This window comes from Scyliorhinus canicula, chromosome 7 (genome assembly GCF_902713615.1).
Source record: "Scyliorhinus canicula chromosome 7, sScyCan1.1, whole genome shotgun sequence".
Classification (NCBI taxonomy): Eukaryota; Metazoa; Chordata; class Chondrichthyes; order Carcharhiniformes; family Scyliorhinidae; genus Scyliorhinus; species Scyliorhinus canicula.
In genome coordinates, this window is record NC_052152.1 from 124138311 (window position 1) to 124164372 (window position 26062).

The 26062-nt window shown below is 50.0% G+C and overlaps 1 protein-coding gene across 7 annotated transcripts in view; it reads right to left on the bottom strand.

The window, feature by feature from the left end:
- LOC119969344 (synaptonemal complex protein 2-like) overlaps window positions 1–26062 on the bottom strand; it is an 855597-nt gene that overhangs the window by 337440 nt on the left and 492095 nt on the right. For 6 of the 7 annotated variants that reach the window (XR_005461337.1, XM_038802871.1, XM_038802868.1 and 3 more), the window contains one exon: window positions 2453–2620. The exons of the other annotated variant lie outside the window; for it this stretch is intronic. Coding sequence is in view for 5 of the 6 variants with exons in the window: in XM_038802871.1 (XP_038658799.1) it covers window positions 2453–2620 (168 nt within the window). In the remaining variant the exon portion in view is untranslated. The remainder of the gene's footprint in view (window positions 1–2452; window positions 2621–26062) is intronic. 7 annotated transcript variants of the gene reach the window in all.

The following is a 26062-nucleotide window of genomic DNA, read 5'->3' on the forward strand; positions in this document are numbered from 1 at the left end:
CAGTCCACATTAAAATGGATGTATTGAGCACATGGGCATAAAGGGCCTCCGTAATGGCGCGAATGCATATGTGCACTGAGGTCTGTGAGATCCCGGATAGATCACCGCCTGGAAGGACCCCGTGGCATTAGAGTTCAACGTGACCATCATCTTGACAGCCACTTGGAGTGGGTGTCCTTCCCCATACCCCCGCATTGCCAGGCGTGCCATCATCCGGCAGATGTGTCACACTGCCTCATGGATGCGCCGACTAGCAGGATGGCCACTATTATCATGGATCATAGAACATACAGTGCCGAAGGAAGCCATTCGGCCCATCGAGTCTGCACCGACCCACTTAAGCCCTCACTCCCACCCTATTCCCCTAACTCAATAACCCCATCTAACCTTTTTGGTCACTAAGGGCAATTTAGCATCGCCAATCCACGTAACCTGTACGTCTTTGGACTGTGGGAGGAAACCGGAACACCTGGAGGAAACCCACACAGGGAGAACGTGCAGACTCCGCAAAGACGGTGACCCAGTGGGGAATCGAACATGGGACCCCGGTGCTGTGAAGCCACAGAGCTAGCAACTTGTGCTACCGTGCTTCCCGGTTGAATTCCAAAATCCATTGTCTGTGGAGGGTGAAATGCTGGCATGTTAGCATGGTGCATACCCCCACGGCCAACCAGGTCCAATGAGCTACATGGTTGCCCCGGTTGGCACTGCAGACTCTGCCCCCACATGCCCTACCCCTGGCACCCATCCCTGATGCCAGAGGTGCCATCGGCTGAGATATGCATCGCGGCCCCTGTAGGGCTACTGTGGATGCTGCCCTGGGTGGGCCATGGATGGGGGGTCACCCTAGCCATTTGGCCTGTTCCCCCGTCACTGACAGCCCCCCACCCCCCCACCCCCTAGCCAGCCCAGCCTGTGTCCAGCTCAGCAGCTCACAGTTGCTCCTCTCTATGTCCTACCTCCTCTAACTCCTTCATCAGCCACAACGCCGGTTTTACAATTTCTATGAGCACAATTGAAAAGCGCCGTTGGGAACTCAGCCCTACGGAGGAGGAGATTCGCAAAGGCCCTGGAGAATGCCAGGTTCGGCCCACTAATGGTATGCAAATAGTGTTTACTGTACATACGTTCCGGTATGCATTCGCGCCGCTGTCGAGATGACCGAAAATTACGATTTGACACCAAATCGCGACCTGCTGTAATTTTAGAGTTGGAACCTATTCTCCACCCAATTGCGTTTTCGGCATCAGCAGGCAAAGAATACCGCCCTTTATCTTTAGTTAGTTTATCAAAGTTGGGGGGGTTCTTTTCCAGAACTTTGCTGATGATCGACAGTGGTCTGATGGCACGGCAATTGTCCTGCTCCTTGTGGATAGGACGTACCCGGGCAATTTTCCACCTTGCCAAGTAGTTGCAGCTGTACTGGAAAAGCTTTCTTAATCAAGGGAACACAGTACTGTTGCCAGAAAACTGTTCCGATCCAAATCCTTTTCAGTATCTAGTGCCTTCAGCCACATATTGGGGCAGCACGGTAGCATTGTGGATAGCACAAATGCTTCACAGCGCCAGGGTCCCAGGTTCGATTCCCCGCTGGGTCACTGTCTGTGTGGAGTCTGCACGTTCACCCCGTGTGTGCGTGGGTTTCCTCCGGGTGCTCCGGTTTCCTCCCACAGTCCAAAGATGTGCAGGTTAGGTGGTTTGGCCATGATAAATTGACCTCAGGGTCCAAATTGCCCCATAGTGTTAGGTGTGGTTTCTGGGTTATGGGGATAGGGTGGAGGTATGGGCTTGGGTCGGGTGCTCTTTCCAGGAGCTGGTGCAGACTCGATGGCCTCTTTCTGCACTGTAAATTCTATGAGGATTGAATCAAATTGGCTCAAGATTGACTTCTGTGATGCTGGAGACCTCCGCAGGCAGCCAAGGTGGATCATCCTCCTGGCTGAAGTTTGTTGCAAATGATTCAGCCTTATCATTTGCACTTACGGTGCTGGGTCACATTGCCGTCCCCTATCATTGCGGATGTGGGGAATTGTGAAATCTCTTTCTTCACTTAGTTGTTCAATTATACACCATCATTCAGGACGAGATGTGGCAGGAACATCTGATCCATCGGATTTGAACCAGTATGCCCACAGCATTAGCCCGGGCCTCTGAATTACTAGTCCAGCGACAGTACCTCTGCGCCACCACCTCGGCACATTGTAATAAATTTCAAGATTGTATGCCTCTAGTAGCGGTCTCACAATAGGGATTGAGGATGAGAGTTTGGAAAATTATTCGTTAGATTTGTGATCCCTGTGACTTTCATACATCAAAAAGTATCCCAGTATGTGCTTCAGCCACAGGAAGGGGATGGGTAGAGTGAAAGGAAAACTCAATTTTCACTTATGATGCTTAGGAGTTCCCATTATTCTATATATATTCTTTGACAAAATGTACACTTTTTTTTTACCAAAGTTAAATTCCTTTCTCGTTTGGGAGAGGAGCTGAGGGATTCTTCCCGACTATCAAACTCAGATTCTGAAGCTTCTTTGTAACATTGTTGCATTGCAGCTGATCTCCGTGGACAAATTCTCTGCTTCCTTTCAGGTTGACCTGAACTAATCTTCTCAGTTGGCCTCTATAAAAATAATATTTTTGAAAGAACTGATTTACAATACACCTCTGAAAATATAAAACAGCAAAAAAACAGTAACAGTTTAAAATGATTTAATAGGATGCAGACATTTGGAATCAAATTAACTCATTAGCGATAGACAGCCTGGTTTTGTGAAGGTGAAGTCGTGCCTCACTAACTTGATTGAGTTTTTTGAGGTGACAAAGATGATTGATGAGGAGAGGGTGGTGGATGTTGTTCACATGGATTTCAGTAAAGTCTTTGACAAGGTACCTAATGGCAGACTGATTTAAAAGGTGAAGTCACGAGGGACCAGAGGTCAGATGCCAAGATGGATACAGCATTGGCTCGGTCACAGAAGGCAAAGGGTAGCAGTAGAAGGGTATCTTTCTGAATGGAAGGTTGTGATTAGTGGTGTTCCATAGGGATTGATGCTGGGACCTCTGTTGTTTGCAGTATATATAAATGATTTGGAGGAAAATGTAGCTGGTCTGATTAGTAATTTTGCGAATGACACCAAGGCTGGTGGAGTGGCAGATACAAAGAACAAAGAAAAGTACAGCACAGGAATAGGCCCTTCGGCCCTCCAAGCCCGTGCTGTCCATGCTGCCCGACTAAACTACAATCTTCTACACTTCCTCGGTCCGTATCCCTCTATTCCCATCATATTCATGTATTTGTCAAGATGCCCCTTAAATGTCACTATAGTCCCTGCTTCCACCACCTCCTCCGGCAGCGAGTTGCAAGCACCCACTACTCTCTGTGTAAAAAACTTGCCTCGTACATCTCCTCTAAACCTTGCCCCTCGCACCTTAAACCTTTGCCCCCGAATTATTGATCTCTCTACCCTGGGGAATAGCCTCTGACGATCCACTCTGTCTATGCCCTTCATAATTTTGTAGACCTCTATCAGGTCACCCCTCAACCTCCGTCGTTCCAGTGAGAACAAACCGAGTTTATTCAACCGCTCCTCATAGCTAATGCCCTCCATACCAGTCAACATCCTGGTAATTCTCTTCTGCACCCTTTCTAAAGCCTCCACATCCTTCTGGTAATGTGGCGACCAGAATTGAACACTATACTCCAAGTGTGGCCTAACTAAGGTTCTATACAGCTGCAACATGACTTGCCAGTTCGTATATTCAATGCCCCGGCCAATGAAGGCAAGCATGCCGTATGCCTTCTTGACTACCTTCTCCACCTGTGTTGCCCCTTTTAGTGACCTGTGGACCTGTACACCTCAATCTCTCTGACTTTCAATACTCTTGAGGGTTCTACCATTCACTGTATATTCCCTACCTGCATTAGACCTTCCAAAATGCATTACCTCACATTTTTCCAGATTAAACTCCATCTGCCATCTCTCCGCCCAAGTATCCAAACAATCTAAATCCTGCTGTATCCTCTGACAGTCCTCATCGCTATCTGCAATTCCACCAACCTTTGTGTCATCTGCAAATTTACTAATCAGACCAGCTACATTTTCCTCCAAATCATTTATACAGTAGTCTCCCTTTATAACGCGGGTGTTGGGGTCCAAGACCCCAACCCGCATTGTATCCGAGCCGCAGATATCCATGGTGGGGGTTTTAAATTTATTTAAAAATCTATGCTAGCGCTTCCCATTGTGAGTCTACGGGGGCGAGGGGAGAGGTCAGACCCCCGTAGACTCACAATGGGAAGCGCTAGCATAGATTTTTAAATAAATTTAAAACCCCCATCGTGGATCCAATTAAAATTTCAGCGGCCGGCTCACTTTGATCCGGAGAGGGAAGCTGCTCTCAGTGAAATAATCAGCCGGCCGCTGAAATTGACACTGCCCGCTGCTCTCTCCCTCCAATCCAACTTTTAAGTTTTAATGTTTCTGATTGGAGGGAGAGAGCAGCCGGCAGTGTCAATTTCTTTTTTTTTCCTCCGGCTCGCCCCCTCTCCCCCACATCCTCCAACTAGACCCCTCTCCCCCCACACCCTCCGGCTCGCCCCCTCTCCCCCCCCCAACACCCTCCGGCTCGCCCCCTCTCCCCCCACACCCTCCGGTTCGCCCCCTCTCCCCCCACATCTCCAACTAGACCCCTCTCCCCCCCACACCCTCCGGCTCGCCCCCTCTCCCCCAACACCCACTGGGCTCTGTCTCCTCCTCTCCCCCAACACCCACTGGGCTCTGTCTCCTCCTCTCCCCTCCCCCCCCGCCCCACCCACCTCACACCCTCCGGCTCGCCCCCTCTCCCCCAACACCCACTGGGCTCTGTCTCCTCCTCTCCCCTCCCCCCCCACCCCACCCACCTCACACCCTCCGGCTAGCCCCCTCTCCCCCCACAATCTCCAACTAGCCCCCTCTCCCCCCACACCCTCCTGCTCGCCCCCTCTCCCCCCCCCCCCACCCTCCGGCTCGCCCCCTCTCCCCCACACCCTCCTGCTCTCCCCCACAGCGTCCAGCTCGCCCCCTCTCCCCCCACACCCTCCGGCTCGCCCCCTCCCCACACCCTCCGGCTCGCCCGCTCCCCCCCCTCTCCTCCCCCGTCCCCCCCTCTCCTCCCCCGTCCCCCAACACCCGCAGGGCCCTCCTCTCTCCCCCAACACCCGCAGGGCCCTCCTCTCTCCCCCAACACCCGCAGGGCCCTCCTCTCTCCCCCAACACCTGCAGGGGGGTCTCCCCCACACCCCCAGGGGGGTCTCCCCCACACCCCCACGGGGGTCTCCCCCACACCCGCAGGGGGGTCTCCCCCACACCCGCAGGGGGGTCCCCCCCACACCCGCCCCCCTCCTCTCCCCCCCACACCCGCCCCCCCTCCTCTCCCCCCACACCCGTCCCCCCTCTCCCCCCCACACCCGCCCCCCCTCTCCCCCCCACACCCACCCCCCCACCTCTCCCCCCCCACCCCGCCCCCCCTCCTCTCCCCCCCACACCCGCCGCCCCTTCTCTCCCCCAACACCCGCCCCCCCTCTTCTCCTCCCCCCAACACCCGCCACCCCTCTTCTCCTCCCCCCAACACCCGCCCCCCCTCTTCTCCCCCCCTTCTCCCCCCCACACCCGCCCCCCCTCTTCTCCCCCCAACACCCGCCCCCCCTCTTCTCCCCCCAACACCCGCCCCCCTCTTCTCCCCCCCAACACCCGCCCCCCCTCTTCTCCCCCCCCCCCAACACCCGCCCCCCCTCTTCTCCCCCCCCAACACCCGCCCCCCTCGGCAGTGTCAATTTCAGCGGCCAGCTGATTGTTTCAGTGAGAGAGCAGCTTCCCTCTCCGGATCAAAGTGAGCCGGCCGCTGAAATTGACACTGCCGGCTGCTCTCTCCCTCCAATCAGAAACATTAAAACTTAAAAGTTGGATTGGAGGGAGAGAGCAGCCGGCAGTGTCAATTTCAGCGGCCGGCTGATTATTTCAGTGAGAGCAGCTTCCTTCTCCGGATCAAAGTGAGCCGGCCGCTGAAATTGACACAACTGACAGTTGGGGTCCATAAGCCCCCCCGCGGTATATTGCGGAGCGCGGTATAACGGGGGACTACTGTATATACTACGAACAGCAAAGGTCCCAGCACTGATCCCTGCGGAACACCACTAGTCACAGCCCTCCAATTAGAAAAGCACCCTTCCATTGCTACTCTCTGCCTTCTATGACCTAGCCAGTTCTGTATCCACCTTGCCAGCTCACCCCTGATCCCGTGTGACTTCACCTTTTGTACCAGTCTACCATGAGGCACCTTGTCAAAGGCCTTACTGAAGTCCATATAGACAACATTCACTGCCCTACCTGCATCAATCATTTTTGTGACCTCTTCAAAAAACTCTATCAAGTTCGTGAGACACGACCTCCCCTTCACAAAACCATGCTGCCTCTCACTTACATGTCCATTTGTTTCCAAATGGGAGTAGATCCTGTCACGAAGAATTCTCTCCAGTAATTTCCCTACCACTGACGTAAGGCTCACCGGCCTGTAGTTCCCTGGATTATCCTTGCTACCCTTCTGAAACAAAGGAACAACATTGGCTATTCTCCAGTCCTCCCGCACATCACCTGAAGACAGCGAGGATCCAAAGATTTCTGACAAGGCCTCAACAATTTCCTCTCTCGCCTATTCAGTATTCTGGGGTAGATCCCACCAGGCCCTGGGGACTTATCTACCTTAATATTTTTAAAGACGCCCAACACCTCATCTTTTTGGATCTCAATGTGACCCAGGCTATCTACACACCCTTCTCCAGACTCAACAGCCACCAATTCCTTCTCTTTAGTGAATACTGCCGCAAAGTATTCATTTAGTACCTCGCCCATTTCCTCTGGCTCCACACATAGATTCCCTTGCCTATCCTTCAGTGGGCCAACCATTTCCCTGACTACCCACTTGCTTTTTATGTACGTGTAAAAAGCCTTGGGATTTTCCTTAACCCTATTTGCCAATGGCTTTTCGTGACCCCTTCTAGCCCTCCTGACTCCTTGCTTAAGTTCCTTCCTACTTTCCTTATATTCCACACAGGCTTCGTCTGTTCCCAGCCAAATGCCTGCTTTTTCTTTTTGGTGAGGCCTACAATATCTCTCGTTATCCAAGGTTCCTGAAATTTGCCGTATTTATCCTTCTTCCTCACAGGAACATGCCGGTCCTGAATTGTGGTCACTGTTCCCGAAATGCTCCCCTACTGAAACTTCTACCGCCTGGCCGGGCTCATTCTCCAATACCAGGTCCAGTACAGCCCCTTCCCTAGTTGGACTGTCTACATATTGTTTTAAGAAGCCCTCCTGGATGCTCCTTACAAACTCTACCCTGTCTAAGCCCATAGCACTAAGTGAGACCCAGTCAATATTGGGGAAGTTGAAGTCTCATATCACAACAACCCTGTTGTTTTTACTCGTTTCCAAAATCTGTCTACCTATCTGCTCCTCTATCTCCCGCTGGCTGTTGGGAGGCCTGTCGTAAACCCCCAACATTGTGACTGCACCCTTCTTATTCCTGATCTCTACCCATATAGCCTCACTGCCCTCTGAGGTGTCCTCTCGTAGCACAGCTGTGACATTCTCCCTAACCAGTAGCTACCAATCCTGTCCTTCCCTCAACCAGGTCTCTGTAATGGCAACAACATCATAATTCCAAGTACTAATCCAAGCTCTAAGTTCATCTGCCTTACCTGTAATACTACTTGCATTAAAACATATGCACTTCAGGCCACCAGACCCGCTATGTTCAGCAACATCTCCCCGTCTGCTCTGCCTCAGAGCCATAGTGGCCCTATTCCCTAGTTCTCCCTCAATGCTTTCACCTTCTGATCTATTGCTCCAGTACCCACGCCCCTGCCATACTAGTTTAAACCCTCCCGTGTGACACTAGCAAACCTCGCGGCCAGGATATTTATGCCTCTCCAGTTTAGATGCAACCTGTCACACCTGCTCCGGAAGAGCTCCCAGTAGTCCAGATAACGGAAACCCTCCCACCTACACCAGCTGTTTAGCCATGCGTTTCGCTGTTCTATCTAGTGTTGAAGATTGTCAGAGGATACAGCAGGACAAAGATAGGTTGGAGATTTGGGCAGAGAAGTGGCAAATGGAGTTTAATCTGGACAAATGTGAGATAATGCATAGAGGGGAAATAGACCTTTAGTAATATAGAAAGTTAGAGACACCTGGGCGTGCAGGTCCACAGATCTTTGAAAGTGGCAACACAAGTGGACAAGATAGTCAAGAAAGCATATGGAATGCTTGCCTTCATTGGATGGGGCATCGAGTATAAAAACTGGCAAATCATGCTGCAGTTGTATAGAACCTTGGTAAGGCTGCACTTGGAATATTGTGCACCATTCTGGTCGCTACACTACCAGAAGGATGTGGAGGCTATGGAGAGGGTGCAGAGGAGGTTCACCAGGATGTTGCCTGTTCTGGAGGGTGTTGGCTATGCAGAGAGGCTGAATAGACTCAGACTGTTTTCATTAGAACAATGGAGGTTGAGTTGCAACCTGATAGAGTCCTACAAGATTATGAGAGGCATGGATCGAGTGGATGGGCAGGAACTCTTTCCCAGGGTGGAAGGTCAGTCGCCAGAGGGCATAGGTTTAAGGTCCGTGGGGCAAAGTTTAGAGGAGACGTGTGAGGCAGGTTTTTTACGCAGAGGGTGGTGAATACATGGATTGGATGTGTATAGAGGGATACTGCACTAGGAAGTGCTGAGGATTTTGGCCAAAGGTGGTGTCATGCTTGGAGGGCCGAAGGGCCTGATCCTGTGCTGTATTGTTCTTTGTTCATTTATTGCCCTTCCCTCTTTGCTGGGACTGATTTTCTGGACCATTTCAGAGGGCGGCGTCAGATTGCTGTAGCTTTGGAGTCACACATCAATACTGGGTGAGGGCAGCAGATTTTCTTCCCAAAAGGACATTGTGAATCAAATGGTTTTTTTAACAATTGATGGTGCTTTCAAGATCATCGTTATTGCGTCTAACCATCAATTCCAGACTTTTATTAATGAATTGAATTTATATTCCACCACCTGCCGTTGTGGAATTCTAACTCAGCAATTAGCTGTTCCTCATCTACCAAAGCCGATGTTAACCATATGCTCAGTTGGTACACAGAAAAATAATTCAGCTCAATTCTTATTTCAGAATTTGTGATACTATCACCTTTGTGGCACATATAAGACTGGTATTGAGAGATTAGTATAAAGACTGTAAAATGTCATTTGTTTTGAAAAAAGAGTTGATATTCGAAATGCACTAAAATTCATTAGCCTTTCACCATATGGGCGGGATTTACGGACCAACCCGCCACGTGTTTTTCGGCGGCGGAGGCTCCTACAAGTGGGACTTATTGACTCCGTTGTTTGATTCCAAGCTCATTCCTGGGATGGCAGGACTGTTATGTGAGGAGAGACTAAATAATTTCGGATTATATTTATTGGTGTTTGGAAGAGTGAGAGGGGATCTCATAGAAACTTACAAAATTCTAACATGATTAGACAGGGTCGATTCAGAAAGAATGTTCCCAATGGTGGGGGAGTCCACAACCAGGGGTCATAGTTTGATGATAAAGGGACTAAGGTGAGGAGAAATTTCCTCACCCAGAGTGTGGTAAGGGCGGCACGTTAGCACAAATGGCGGCATGGTTGCTCAATGGGTCCCAGGTACAATTCCTGACTGTGTCACTGTCTGTGTGGAGTCTGCACGTTCACCCCGTGTCTGCGTGGGTTTCCTCCGGGTGCTCCGGTTTCCTCCCACAGTCCAAAGATGTGCAGTTAGGTGGATTGGCCATGCTAAATTGCCCTTAGTGTCTAAAAATGTTGGGTGGGGTTACTGGGTTACGGGAATAGGGTGGAGGTATGGCCTCCTTCTGCACTGTAAATTCTATATCTATGTGGTGAATTTGTTACCACAGAAAGGAGTTGAGGCCCAAACGTTGTGTAATTTCAAGAAGGAATTATATATTGCTCTTGAAGCTAAAGGGATTAAGGAGGGGCTGGTTTAGCTCACTCAGCTTAATCGCTGGATTTTAAAGCAGACCAAGCAGGCCAGCAGCACGGTTCATTTCCCGTACCAGCCTCCCTGGACAGGCGCCGGAATGTGGCGACTAGGGGCTTTTCACAGTAACTTCATTGAAGCCTACTCGTGACAATAAGCGATTTTCATTTTTTCATTTTCATATGGGGGGAACGCAGGATCAGCCATGATCATCGTGAATGGCAGAACAGGCTGGAAGGGCCGAATGACCTCTTTCTGCTTCTATATTCTATGTTTCTACGCACCTTGAACTGGAGGAAGTAAAAGTAATCATGGCAGGGCAACTCGGCCATCTGGGCCATGTGGAATTGTATTTGTGATGTGGGAGGTCAGCAACATTTTGAGTAAGCAGGATGACAACTTGTGCAGGAAGTGTCTCCAGCTGCAGCTATTCAAAAACCGCTTTTCCGAGCTGAAGGTGTGATTGGAGTCACTGTGGAGCATCTGCAAGGATGAGATCTTCATGGATAACACCGACAGGTAAAGAGTGCACAGGCTGATAGGGAAAGATATTCAACAGACATGGCAAAAGGATGTGAAGGAGTCTCCTGCCTCCAGGACCCTTTCCGACAGGTTTTCAGTTTTGGACACTGATGGGTGTGATTCTCCAACCTCATTGCGCTCTCGCTCAAGCGTAATGAGGCCAGTGAATCGCAGGGGAGGCCAAAATCGATGTCCAGGCTGGGCGCCAAACAGTTTGCGATGCAACCGGCCCACTCAAATAGGCAAAATCGGGTTCTCGTAGTAGCATGGCAAGAAACCAATTAACACCACTTAAGCTCCATTTTCATATAATAAACGAGAGTGACCCCATATCCGTTGGCCTCCCTTCATTCAGCGGCCTCCCCAGTAAGTGTTTACACTGGCGCAAATTAGTACTGCTTCTTAAAAACGTGAACCTGGTGGAAGGGCTTGTGTGGGGAGCCGAGGAGGTGAGTAGCAACAGAAAAAATGCTGGAAAATCTCAGCAGATTTGGCAGCATCTGTAGGGAGAGAAAAGAGCTAAGATAGAAAATAGAAAATACAGCACAGAACAGGCCCGACGGCCCACGATGTTGTGCCAAACTTTTGTCCGAGATTAAGAACAAATCAATCTACACCCCAGCATTCTACCATAATCCATGTACCTATCCAATAGCCGCTTGAAGACCCCTAATGTTTCCAACTCAACTACTTCCACAGGCAGTGCATTCCATGCCCCACAACTCTCTGGGTAAGGAACCTACCTCTGACATCCCCCCTATATCTTCCACCATTCACCTTAAATTTATGTCCACTTGTAATGGTTTGTTCCACCCGAGGAAATAGTGTCTGACTGTATATCTATTCCCCTGATCATCTTATAAACGTCTATCAAGTCGCCTCTCATCCTTCTCCGTTCTAATGAGAAAAGGCCGAACACCCTCAACCTTTCCTCGTAAGACCTACTCTCCATTCCAAACAACATCCTGGTAAATCTCCTTTGCACCTTTTCCAAAGTTTCCACATCCTTCCTAAAATGAGGCGACCAGAACTGCACACAGTACTCCAAATGTGGCCTTACCAAGATTTTGTACAGCTGCATCCTCACCTCACGGTTCTTAGAACATAGAACATAGAACAGCACAGCACAGAACAGGCCCTTCGGCCCTCAATGTTGTGCCGAGCCATGATCACCCTACTCAAACCCGCGTATCCACCCTATACCCATAACCCAACAACCCCCCCTTAACCTTACTTTTATTAGGACACTACGGGCAATTTAGCATGGCCAATCCACCTAACCCACACATCTTTGGACTGTGGGAGGAAACCGGAGCACCCGGAGGAAACCCACGCACACAGGGGGAGGACGTGCAGACTCCACACAGACAGTGACCCAGCCGGGAATCGAACCTGGGACCCTGGAGCTGTGAAGCATTTATGCTAACCACCATGCTACCCTGCTGCCCATTCTTAAATTCAATCCCTCTACTAATGAACGCTAGCACACCATAGGCCTTCTGCACAACTCTATCCACTTGAGTGGCAACTTTCAAAGATCTATGAACATAGACCCCAAGATCTCTCTGCTCCTCCACATTGCCAAGAACCCTACCGTTAACCCTGATTTCCTCATTCATATTTGTCCTTCCAAAATGGACAACCTCACACTTTTCAGGGTGAAACTCCATCTGCCACTTCTCAGCCCAGCTCTGCATCCTATCTATGTCTCTTTGCAGCCGACAACAGCTCTCCTCACTATCCACAACTCCACCAATCTTCGTATCGTCTGCAAATGTACTGACCCACCCTTCAACTTCTTCATCCAAGTCTTTAATGAAAATCACAAACAGCAGAGGACCCAGAACTGATCCCTGCGGTACGCCACTGGTAACTGGGCCCCAGGCTGAATATTTGCCATCCGCCACCACTCTGACTTCTATCGGTTAGCTAGTTCCTTATCCAACCGGCCAAATTCCCCACTATCCCATGCCTACTTACTTTCTGCATAAGTCTACCATGGGGAACCTTATCAAATGCCTTACTAAAATTCATGTACACTACATCCACTGCTTTACCTTCATCCACGTGCTTGGTCACCTCCTCAAAGAATTCAATAAGACTTGTGAGGCAAGACGTACCCCTCACAAATCCCTGCTGACTATCCCTAATCAAGCGGGTGTCTTTCCAGATGCTCATAAATCCGATCCCTTAGTACCCTTTCCATTACTTTGCCCACCACCAAAGTAAGACTAACTGGCCTGTAATTCCCAGGGTTTTCCCTATTTTCTTTTTTGAACAGGGGCACGACATTCTCCACTTTCCAATCCCTTGGTACCACCCCTGTTGACAGTGAGGACGAAAATATCATTGCCAACGGCTCTGCAATTTCATCTCTTGCTTCCCATAGAATCCTTGGATATATCCCGTCAGGCCCGGGGGACTTGTCTATCCTCAAGTTTTTCAAAATGCCCAACACATCTTTCTTCCCAACAAGTATCTCCTCGAGCTTACCAGTCTGTTTCACACTGTCCTCTCCAACAGGGGCAGATCTACTATGAAACTAATGAAGCTTAAGCTTCAGGGCCCCTAATCCCGGAGGGGCCCCAGAAGCGACTTTAGTCCACATTGCTTAAAAATTTGGGGTCTACTATATGAGAAGGGGTTTTAAAAAAATAATAATATTAATAATATAGTGTAATTCAATACAAAATAATCATTAAAATAAAAATTAAAAGGTTATTAAAGTATCATGTAGGCGAGCCGTAAATGAAAAAACGTTCAAATTAAGGATGTTTTATCATAAATATATTTAATATAAAATAATTATAAATAATTTAAAACACTATTAACATTTATGACAGAAATACAAACAGTAGATGACGTGTCGTAACATAAAAGGGGAGCCGTTGAAAAGGCAATCACAATGCTAACGTGAATTTTCAACGAGTTGGCAGCACGGTAGCATTGTGGATAGCACAATTGTTTCACAGCTCCAGGGTCCCAGGTTCGATTCCGGCTTGGGTCACTGTCTGTGCGGAGTCTGCACATCCTCCCCGTGTGTGCGTGGGGTTCCTCCGGGTGCTCCGGTTTCCTCCCACAGTCCAAAGATGTGCAGGTTAGGTGGATTGGCCATGATAAATTGCCCTTAGTGTCCAAAATTTCCCTTAGTGTTGAGTGGGGTTACTGGGTTATGGGGATAGGGTGTAGGTGCTGACCTTGGGTAGGGTGCTCTTTCCAAGAGCCGGTGAAGACTAATGGGCCGAATGGCCTCCAGAATGAAATCTATGATAGCTCTTGTGATAGCGATCTAGACAAGAATTTTTTTCAATAACGTGTTCAAAAGGATACAATATTTTAATTACCCCAACTCAAAAATAAATGTTATATTTAGAAAAGAAAGGTAAGTAATAAAGGTGAAATAGTGTTAGATTAGCCTAAGCCTATCGTTGTTATGAAGAGGTGAACAGAAGGTAGGCTACGACCGCAACGTCCCGGCTCATACTATATTGTTCTTTAAGTAGACTTTGGAAAATAGGCAACAGGTTTAGATAAAGGGTCTGGATCGGCGCAGGCTGGGAGGGCCGAAGGGCCCGTTCCTGTGCTGTAATTTTCTTTGTTCTCTTTGTTCTTTATATTACAAGTATTTATGAAAAAGTAATAAAAGGGTGAATTTGTGTTAAATTACAGGTGTTTATTATGAAAGTGTTCAAATAATGGTAAAATTGTGTGACATTACCTTAGCCTATGAGATTTGGTGGCCTAGTCTTGCCTAACTTATTCTCGCCTAGCGTAGGCGAGCTTGAACATAGCCTAGTTTAGCCTATTTAGCTTATTTGTTATAAATCTTTAAAAAATGGCGCTTTACTTTCTGAGAAGGGGTTTTTAAAAAAACCCTTTCTCAGAAAGTAAATCTAAAATGTTTTCCTTTCAAAGCATGCGACAATAGTCGCACAACTGATTAATTTTTTGTTGTATATATTTCAACAATCCCAAAGTTTGAGAGTCAGTAGCACAGATGTTGTAAAGGTGGAGTGTCGCGGTCAGTTGGCTGTTCGTGGAACAACCCCTTTGAAGAAGATAACAGTGGTTACCCAGACCTCGTTGCTGGTTGCGAAGGGGCCCCCATAACAGTTCAAGCTTCAGAGCCCCAAAATGTAGGTCCACCACTGCTCTCCAACAATATAGCCCCTCTCATTCGTAAATACTGAAGAAAAGTACTCGTTCAAGACCTCTCCTATCTCTTCAGACTCAATACACAATCTCTCGTTACAGTCCTTGATTGGGCCTACCCTCACTCTTGTCATTCTCATATTTCTCATATATGTGTCAAAGGCCTTGGGGTTTTCCTTGATTCTACCCGCCAAAGATTTTTCATGCCCTCTCTTAATTCCTTTCTTCAGTTCCCTCCTGGCTATCTTGTATCCCTCTGAATCTTGTTTCCGCATAATATCCTTCTTCCTCTTAACAAGACATTCAACCTCTCTTATCAACCATGGTTCCCTCACTCGACTATCTCTTTCCTGCCTGACCGGGACACACATATCAAGGACACGTAGTATCTGTTCATTGAACAAGTTCCACATAGGGGCTGGTTTAGCACACTGGGCTAAATCGCTGGCTTTGAAAGCAGACCAAGCAGGCCAGCAGCACGGTTGCCGTACCAGCCTTCCCGAACAGGCGCTGGAATGTGGCGACTAGGGGCTTTTCACACTAGCTTCATTGAAGCCTACTCGTGACAATAAGTGATTTTCATTTCTTTCATTTTCATTTCATTTCATTTCAATTGTGTCATTCCCTGACAGCCTATGTTCCCAACTTATGCACTTCAGTTCTTGTCTGACAGCATCGTATTTACCATTGCCCCAATTGTAAACCTTGCCCTGTTGCATGCACCTATCTCTCTCCATTACAAAAGTGAAACTCACAGAATTGTGGTCACTATCTCTAAAATGCTCCCCTGCTAACAAATCTATCACTTGCCCTGGTTCATTCCCAAGTACCAAATCCAATATGGCCTCCCCTCTGGTTGGACAATGTACATATTGTGTTAGAAAAGCTTCCTGGACACACTGCACAAACGCCACCCCATCCAAACTATTTGATCTAAAGAGTTTCCACTCAATATTTGGGAAGTTGAAGTCACCCATGACTACTACCCTGTGACTTCTGCACCTTTCCAAAATCTGTTCCCAATCTGTTCCTCCACATCTCTGCTGCTATTGGGGGGCCTATAGAAAACTCTCAACAAGGTGACTGCTCCTTTCCTATTTCTGACTTCAACCCATACTACCTCAATAGGCAGATCCTCCTCGAACTGCCTTTCTGCAGCTGTTATACTATCTCTAATTAACAATTCAATACCCCCACCTCTTTCACCACCCTCCCCAATCTTATTGAAACATCTATAACCAGGAACCTCCAACAACCATTTCTGCCCCTCTTCTAAGTTTCCGTGATGGCCACCACATCGTAGTCCCAAGTACCGATCCATGCCTTCAGTTCCTTATTCCTGATGCTTCTTGTGTTGAAGTATACACACTTCAACCCATCTCTGTGCCTGCAAGTATTCTCCTTTGTCAGTGTCACCTTCCCCACTGCATCACTACGTGCTTTGGCGTCCTGAACATCGGCTACGTTAGTTGCTGGACTACAAATACGGATCCCATTCCCCTGCCAAATTAGTTTAAACCTTCCCGAAGAGTACTAGAAAACCTCCCTTCCAGGATATTGGTGCCCCTCTGGTTCAGATGCAAGCCGTTCTGCTTGTACAGGTCCCACCTTTCCAGAATGCGCTCCAATTATCCAAATACCTGAAACCCTCCCTCCTACACCATTCCTGCAGCCATGTGTTCAACTGCACTCTCTCCCTATTCCTCGCCTCGCAATCACGTGGCACCGGCAACAAACCAGAGATGACAACTCTGTCTGTCCTGGCTTTTAACTTCCAGCCTAACTCCCAAAACTCGTTTATTACATCCACACCCCTTTTCCTATCTATGTCGTTGGTACCAATGTGCATCATGACTTCTGGCTGATCACCCTCCCCCTTAAGGATCCTGAAGACACGATCCGAGACGTCATGGACCCTGGTAGCCGGGAGGCAACAAACCATCCGAGAGTCTCACCTGTGCCCACAGAACCGCCTGTCTGTACCTCTAACTATTGAGTCCCCTATAACTAGTGCTCTCCAAATCTCCCTCCTTCCCTTCTGAGCCCCAGAGCCGGACCTCGTGCCAGAGACCCAGTCACTGCAGCCTACCCCTGCTGGGTAATCCCCCCAACAGTATCCAAAGCGGTATACTTATTGTTGAGAGGAACAACCACAGGGAATCTCTGCACTGACTGCTTCCTCCTCTACCCACCTCTAACTGTTACCCAGCTACCTTTGTTCTCAGGTGTAACTCTGTCTCTGTAGCTTCTGTCTATCACCCCCTCAGCTTCCCGAATGATCCTCCGTTTATCCAGCTCCAGCTCCCTAACACGGTCTGTGAGGAGCTGGAGATGGCTGCACTTCCAGCAGGTGAAGTCAGCAAGGACACCGGTGGTCTCCCTTACCTCAAACATTCTGCAGGAGGAACATTCCACTGCCCTAGATGCCATCACCTCTACTTAGTCTCCCAGTAAAAAATAAAAAAAAGTAAATAGCTTACCTGCTCACAGCACTGAGTCTTTTTTTTAGGTTAGAGGAGGAGGGAGGGTGGGAGAGACTACACGTGCACTGTCTCGGGTTTCCTCACCGTTCAAATTTATTGGGTAATACAACCTTCCCAGGTCTCCTCACAGCCGACTTCCGGTTTCCTGCTACGAAAAACTAAGTTAAAAATCAAAAACTCAACTTACCTTCCAGATCTCCCGTCCACAAATTGCTCCCCTCTCTGCCCGCCCCGCTGGAACAATGAGGCCCTAACGTTTCGAGTCCAGATGACTCTTTGTCAAAACTGTGAGTTTTATGAGTTTTGGCAAAGAGGTGAGTAGCCATCTTTGCTCATAGGCCAAGAGCTCGGGGGTGCTGGGATTGTCAACCCAGAGCTCGGCGGGGGGGTGGGGGACACTCCGCAGGGGTGGGCCGCCATGGGGGGGTTGGGGGGGGGGAGAGGTCCTGGGGGACAACTTTGGGGCAATCGCCCATGGCATATCAACATACCATCCCCTGGACCTCAACCTCATTCCGGGGCAAGCCTTGTCCTTGCCTGTTTGCCCCAGTGATCACCCACAACACCCACTGACTGCTAAGGCGCCTGGCCATGCATCTGAAGGCTATCGTTAATAAGGAATTAGCAATCATGGTTAAATGAGCACTTTACACATGCCAAGTCGATTCCCATAGGTGGGCGGGCATGTAGCATGTGGGAGTCACTGCCCAGCATCCCTATCACAGCTTGATGCCTGGACACTGTGCTTGAACACTGCAGGAGGCAATACCACACACGCAGCAGCCAACAGCCAAACACCTAGGAGATGGGACATAGCTCTAGGAACCTGTCTGCAGACGGAGGCTGGGTGAGCGCCATGGGGAGTGGGGGTTGGGGGGGGATGCCTGGAGAGACGTGCAAAGGTCAGTTGGGGTCAGTCCGCTTTGCGGAAGAAAGTGACAGGGTGACAGAGAAAGTGACATAATGGTTGTGCAAAAAGTTGTTTAATGTGCTGTACAAAACCCCACTCCGGAACCCACCCCCTACCTACCCCCCAACCCCTCCAAGAACAAAAAACAATGCAGCACAGGAACAGGCCCTTCAGACCTCCAAGCCTATACCGGTCATGATACCATCCTTGGCCAAAATCCTTGGCACTTCCTAGTACTGTATCCCTCTATACACATCCTGTCCATGTATTTGTAAAGATGTCTTTTGAACGCCGTTATGTATCTGCTTCCACAACTTCCCCTGGCAGCGCGTCCCAGGCACTCTCCACCCTCTGTAGAAAACCTGCCTCGTACATCTCCTCTAAACTTTGCCCGCGGACCTTGCCCCTTAGTGACATAAGAACATAAGAATTAGGAGCAGGAGTAGGCCATCTGGCCCCTCGAGCCTGCTCCGCCATTCAATGAGATCATGGCTGATCTTTTGTGGACTCAGCTCCACTTCCCGGCCCGAATACCATAACCCTTAATCCCTTTATTTTTCAAAAAACTATCTATCTTTACCTTAAAAACATTTAATGAAGGAGCCTCAACTGCTTCACTGGGCAAGGAATTCCATAGATTCACAACCCTTTGGGTGAAGAAGTTCCTCCTAAACTCAGTCCTAAATCTACTTCCCCTTATTTTGAGGCTATGTCCCCTAGATCTGCTTTCACCCGCCAGTGGAAACAACCTGCCCGCATCTATCCTATCTATTCCCTTCATAATTTTATGTTTCTATCAGATCCCCCCTCATCCTTCTGAATTCCAACGAGTACAGTCCCAGTCTACTCAACCTCTCTTCGTAATCCAACCCCTTCAGCTCTGGGATTAACCTGGTGAATCTCCTCTGCACACCCTCCAGTGCCAGTACGTCCTTTCTCAGGTAAGGAGACCAAAACTGAACACAACACTCCAGGTGTGGCCTCACTAACACCTTATACAATTGCCGCATAACCTCCCTAGTCTTAAACTCCATCCCTCTAGCAATGAAGGACAAAATTCCATTTGCTTTCTTAATCACCTGTTGCACCTGCAACCCAACTTTTTATGTTTCATGCACGAGCACACGCAGGTCTCTCTGCACAGCAGCATGTTTTAATATTTTATCATTTAAATAATAATCCCGTTTGCTGTTATTCCTACCAAAATGGATAACCTCACATTTGTCAACATTGTATTCCATCTGCCAGACACTTAACTTATCGAAATCCCTCTGCAGACTTCCGGTATCCTCTGCACTTTACCACTCATCTTACTGTCATCTGCAAACTTGGATACATTGCCCTTGGTCCCCAGCTCCAAATCATCTATGTAAATTGTGAACAATTGTGGGCCCAACACTGATCCCTGAGGGACACCACTAGCTACTGATTGCCAACCAGAGAAACACCCATTAATCCCCACTCTTTGCTTTCTATTAATTAACCAATCCTCTATCCATGCTACTACTTTACCCTTAATGCCATGCATTTTTATCTTCTGCAGTAACCTTTTGTGTGGCACCTTGTCAAAGGCTTTCTGGAAATCCAGATATACCACATCCATTGGCTCCCCATTATCTACTGCTCTGGTAGTGTCCTCAAAAAATTCCACTAAATTAGTTAGGCACGACCTGCCCTTTATGAACCCATGCTACGTTGAACTAACTCTAGAACAAAGAAAAGGACAGCACAGGAACAGGCTCTTCGGCCCTCCAAGGCTGCGCCTACTTGCTGCCTGTCTAACCTAAAACCTTGTACATTTCCGGCGTCCGTATCCCTCCATTGCCAACCTAATCATTGGCGCGATTCTCCGCAAATGCGGCGAGTCGTAAAGGCTGCCATGAAATTGGCCGTGTTTCACGGCAGCCTCCGCGCCCCCTCCCGGGACCCGATTCTCCCCCCGGGCGGGGCTAGCAGCGAGACCCCGTGAAGCACGGCATCGCGGGCTTAGCGACCGTCGCTAAGTCCGCGCGCCAAGCGTCACGCCGACTGACGCGCACGATGATGTCAGCCGCACATGCGTGGGTTGGACAGCTCCAACCCGCGCATGTGCGGATGACGTCATCACACAGACGCGTCAAACCCGCGCATGCGTGGGCCGTCATGCCCCTCAGCCACCCCGCGGACTGATCCTGCGGGGCGGCGGAAGAACAAATAGTGCGCGGGTATCGAACCCGCTGCCCGCGATCGGTGCCCACCGATCACAGGCCCATGCCACCCTTGGGGCGCGGAGAATCGCGCCCCAAGTATTTGTCAAGATGTCCCTTAAGCGTCACTTTAATACCTGCTTCCACCACCTCCTCTGGCAGCGTGTTCCAGATACCGACGACTCTGTGCAAAAAAGACTTCCCTTGCACATCTCCTCTAAACCTTGGCACTCACACCTTAAACCTATTACCCCCAGTAATTGACTCTTCCACCCTGGTAAAAATCTTCTGACTATCCACTCTGTCCATGCCCCCCATAATTTTGTGGACATCCATCAGGTCGCCCGTCAACCTCTGTTTTTCAACCTCTCCTCAGAGCTAATGGGCGCGATTCTCCGCCCCCCACGACGGGTCGGAGAATAGCGGGAGGGCCTTCCCGACATTTTTCCCAACCTCCCGCTATTCTCCCCCCCCCCCCCCCACGACACGAATCGCTGCTCGCCGTTTTTTTACGGCGAACAGCGATTCTTCCCTATCCGATGGGCCGAGTTCCCAGGCCTTTCCGGCCATTTTCACGAACTTAAACACACCTGCTCTCACCATTCGTGAAAACGGCCGCAAAGTGCCGTTCTGCACAACCATGGCACCGATTGGCAAGGCCGCACCACGGCCGTGCCAAGGGTGGCATGGGCTCGCTATCGGTGGGCACCGATCGCGGGAAGCGGGTCCGATACCCGCGCACTCTTTGTCCCTCCACCGCCCCGCAGGATCAGTCCGTGGGGCGGCTGAGGAGCATGACGGACCGTGCATGTGCGGGTTTGACGCATATGCGCGATTACGTCATCCGCGCATGCGCGGGTTGGACCCGTCCAATCCGCGCATGCGCGGCTGACATCATCGTGCGCATCAGCCGGCGTGAGTCTTGGCGGCCGGGCTTAGCGAGCGTTCGCTAAGCCCGCGATGGCGTTCTTCACGGGGCCGCGATACTAACCCCGACCGGGGGGGTGAATCGGGTCCCGGGAGGGGGCGCGGAGGCTGCCGTGAAACACGGCCGGTTTCACGGCAGCCTTTACGACTCTCCGCATTTGCGGAGAATCACGCCCAATGCCTTCCATTTCTTCTGTACCCTCTCAACAGCCTCCATATCCTTCTGGTAGTGTGGCAACCAGAATTGAACATTATGGGCGGGATTCTCCAATAATGGGGCTATGTCCCCACTCCTGCGAGAAAACAAGCGCGAATCACTCTGGACTTTTTCCAGAAAGTCCAGGGTGTTTCTTCATTTTTAGGGGGCTTGCAGGGCCCCGGAGTAGTCCATGCAGCTCCTGCTGCCGATACGGGGCCCTTCACTTCCGGCCGCGGGTCCACGTATGTGCGCGGCGGCCCTGTGCGACATGGTGGACCCACACAGAGGGCCGGCTCTGAAGAAGTAGGCTCCCGCCCCAGATCACGCGCACCTGCCAATCAGTGGCCCCGATCGCGGGCCTGGCCATCGTAGAGGGGCCCCCCAGTGACGGATTCTCCCGCCCCCCACCTGGATGGCCATCGCGAATCCGAGATCCCGCCGTGTGGAACCATACATGAACCATGCCGGCGGGAACTCAGCCGGTCATCCGCAGAGAATTAGAACATAGAACATAGAACAGTACAGCACAGAACAGGCCCTTCGGCCCTCGATGTTGTGCCGAGCAATGATCACCCTACTTAACCCACGTAACCGGTATACCCGTAACCCAACAATCCCCCCATTAACCTTACACTACGGGCAATTTAGCATGGCCAATCCACCTAACCCGCACATCTTTGGACTGTGGGAGGAAACCGGAGCACCCGGAGGAAACCCACGCGCACACGGGGAGGACGTGCAGACTCCGCACAGACAGTGACCCAGCCGGGAATCGAACCTGGGACCCTGGAGCTGTGAAGCATTGATGCTAACCACCATGCTACCGTGAGGCCCCAATTGTTGCTGGGGCCTCTCAACGGCCCCCGCACGGCGCCGTGTCGACCACGCATGCGCGACTGGCGCTGATTCTCCAGTCAGCAGAGAATCGGGGGAAGGCATCACGGGTCCGACGCCCCATTCTCCGCCCCCGCGCTGGGCGCGATTGCGGAGCGGAGGCTCGGGGAATCCCGGCCAATATTCCAAGTGTGTCTGAACTAAGGTTCTGTACAGCTGCAGCATGACTTGCCAATTTTATGCTCAATGCCCCAGCCGATGAAAGCAAGCATGTCGTATGCCGCCTGGACTACCATCTCCATCTGCGTTGCCACTTTCGGTGACCTGTGGACGTGTACACCCAGATCCCTCTGCCTGTAAATACAGGGTTCTGCCATTTGCTGTATATTTCCCACCTGTATTACACCTTCCAAAATGCACAGTAATGGAGACTATCGACATACCCTTCCCCAGACTCATCATCCACCAAGTCCTTCTCTTTGGTGAATACTGATGCAAAGTACTCATTCAGTGACATTTGGGCAGCACGGTAGCACAAGTGGATAGCACTGTGGCATCACAGCTCCAGGGTCCCAGGTTCGATTCCCCGCTGGGTCACTGTCTGTGCGGTGCCTGCACGTTCTCCCCATGTCTGCATGGGTTTCCTCCGGGTGCTCCAGTTTCCTCCCACAGTCCAAAGATGTGCAGGTTAGGTGGATTGGTCATGCTAAATTGCCCTTAGTGGTTAGGAGGGGTTATTAGATTACGGGGATAGGATGGAAATGAGAGCTTAAGTGGGTTGGTGTAGACTCGATGGGCCGAATGGCCTCCTTCTGCACTGTATGTTCTAAGACTAAGACAGTGCCCCGCCCATTTCATCTGATTCCACTCGTAGGTTCTCTCCACTGCCCTTGAGTTGGCCAATCTTTCCCGAGCTACCTTCTTGCTCTTTGTATACATGTAAAAAGCCTTGGGATTTTTCTTAATCCTGTTTGCCAATGAATTTTCGTGACCCCTTTTAGCCCTCCTGACTCCTTGCTTACGTTCCTTCATACTTTCCTTATATTGCTCATGGGCTTTGTCTGTTCCCAGCCTTTTAGCCCTCACAAATGCTTCATTTTTCTTTTGGACTGGGCTCGCAATATCCCTCGTTATCCAAGGTTCACGGTAGCACAAGTGGCTAGCACTGTGGCTTCACAGTGCCAGGGTCTCAGGTTCGATTCCCCGCTGGGTCAGTGTCTGCGCGGAGTCTGCACGTTCTCCCTGTGTCTGCGTGGGTTTCCTCCGGGTGCTCCGGTTTCCTCTCACAGTCCAGACATGCATGTTAGGTGGATTGACGATGCTAAATTGCCCTTAGTGTTCAAAAAGCTTAGGAGCGGCTATTGGGTTATGGAGATAGGATGGAAGAGGGCTTAAGTGGGTCGGTGCAGACTAGATGTTTCAAATGGCCTCCTTCTGCAATGTATGTTCTATGTTCCCAAAACTTGCCATACTTAACCTTCTCCCTCGCAGGAACATGCCAGTCCTGAATTCCTATCAACTGACATTTGTAACGTGCCAGATGTTGGTTTACCTGCAAACATCTGCCCCCAATCTAGATTCCTCATTTCCTGCCGAATATTGTTATAATTAGCCTTCTACCAATTTAGCACCTTCACCCAAGGACTACTCTTACCTTTATCCAACAGCGCCTTAAAACTTACTGAGTTATGGTCATTATGTCCAAAATGCTTCCCTACTGAAACTTTGACCACCTGGCCGGGCTCATTTCCCAATAGGGGCTGGTTTAGCACACTGGGCTAAATCGCTGGCTTTGAAAGCAGACCAAGGCAGGCCAGCAGCACGGTTCAATTCCCGTACCAGCCTCCCCGAACAGGTGCCGGAATGTGGCGACTAGGGGCTTTTCACAGTAACTTAATTTGAAGCCTACTCGTGACAATAAGCAATTTTCATTTTTTCAATACCAGATCCAGTACAGCCCCTTCCCTTGTTGGACTATCTACATATTGTGTCAAGAAGCCCTCCTGGATGCTCCTTACAAACTCTGCTCCATCCAAGCCCCTAGCACTAACTGAGTCCCAGTCAATATAGGGGAAGTTAAAATTACCCACTACAACAATCCTGATGCTTTTGCACCTTTCTAAAATCTGCCTACATATCAGTTCCTCTATCTCACGCAAACTATTGGGTGCCTGTCATAAACCCCTTCCTATTTCTGAGCTCTACCCATATTACCTCGCTGAATGAGCCCTCTGGGGTGTTCTCCTGCAGTACAGCTCTGATATTCTTGGGCGTGAACCCTATCATGTCATTGGGGTGGGCGTGGGAAAATATACGTTCCAAAAACTCGCAGCCACAAAGCTTGTTTTTAGCATCTCTGCGAGATTTAGCAGCCATTAGGGCGAATGGGCCCATAAATCCCGCCCATTGTCTTTAGACTTGTCTTTTTAACATTTTTACCCATAGTTCTTTGTACTTGGCCCTACTTGTTGCTAACACTAATTTATTGTCTTCCACTTTCCTGTCTTTCATTTATGGGCGGCACGGTGGCACAGTGGTTAGCACGGCTGCCTCACAGCTCCAGGGTCCCAGGTTCAATTCCGGCTTCGGGTGACTGTGTGGAGTTTGAATTTTCTCCCTGTGTCTGCGTGGGTTTCCTCCAGGTGCTCTGGTTTCCTCCCACAATACAAAGATGTGCAGGTTAGGCGATTGGCCATGCTAAATTGCCCCTTAGTGTCCAAAAGGTTAAGTCGGATTTCTGGGTTACGGGGATAGGGTGGAAGCCTCGCCTTAAGTAAAGTACTCTTTCCAAGGTCCGGTGCAGCCTCGATGAGCCAAATGGGCTCCTTCAGCACTGTAAATTCTCTGATTTTATCTTTATTTCCCTCTCTTGTGTCTCCCCACTCTGGTTCCCATCCCACTGCTACTGCAGTTTAAACCCTCACCAACAGTTCTAGCAAATTCCTCTGCGAGGATATTGGTCCTGTTTCATAGAATCATATAATTTACAGTGCAGAACGAGGCCATTTGGCTCATCGAGTCTGCACCGGCCCTTGGAAAGAGCACCCTACCTAAGCCCAATCCTCCACCCTATCCCCGTAACCCAGTAACGCCATCTACCCTTTTTGGATACTAAGGTCAATTTATCATGGCCAATCCACCTAACCTGTACGTCTTTGGACTGTGGGAGCAAACCGGAGCACCTGGAGGAAATCCACGCACACACAGGGACAACGTGCAGACTCCACACAGACAGTGACCGAGGCCGGGAATCGAACCTGGGACCCTGGAGCTGTGATATAATTGTGCTAACCACTATGCTACCGCACCTGCCGCCCGGTTCTGCTGGTGTTTAACGCGTCCAACTGGTACAGGTCCGATCTTTCCCAGAATCAATCCCAATTTCTTAGGATTCCAAATCCCTCACACCTACACCTACACCATCTCTCCAGCTGCACAGGGTTAGGGTGAAATTTCCAAATGTGGTAGCGAGGAAGAATTGCTGCGAGCTTACTGGCGCTTGGCCCAGCGAAACCAGCAATGTAATTCAATGTTAATTGGTCCACTTAACGAGGCCTCACGGGCTTCCCGCTACAAATAATGCCTCGCCAGCTTATTCGCTGGGACCGCGCTCGCCAGCCTCGAGCAAACAAGGTCGAGAGACACTTAAACTGCACTTGCTCAGCCAACCACAGCCAGCTCGCAATAATGACGCCGAGCAGATCAGCCCCACGATTCAGGGACGCTGACCTGGAGAGGCTCCTGGACGCGGTGGAGACCAGGAGTGATGTCCTGTTCCCCTGGCTTTCCCAGAGGGTG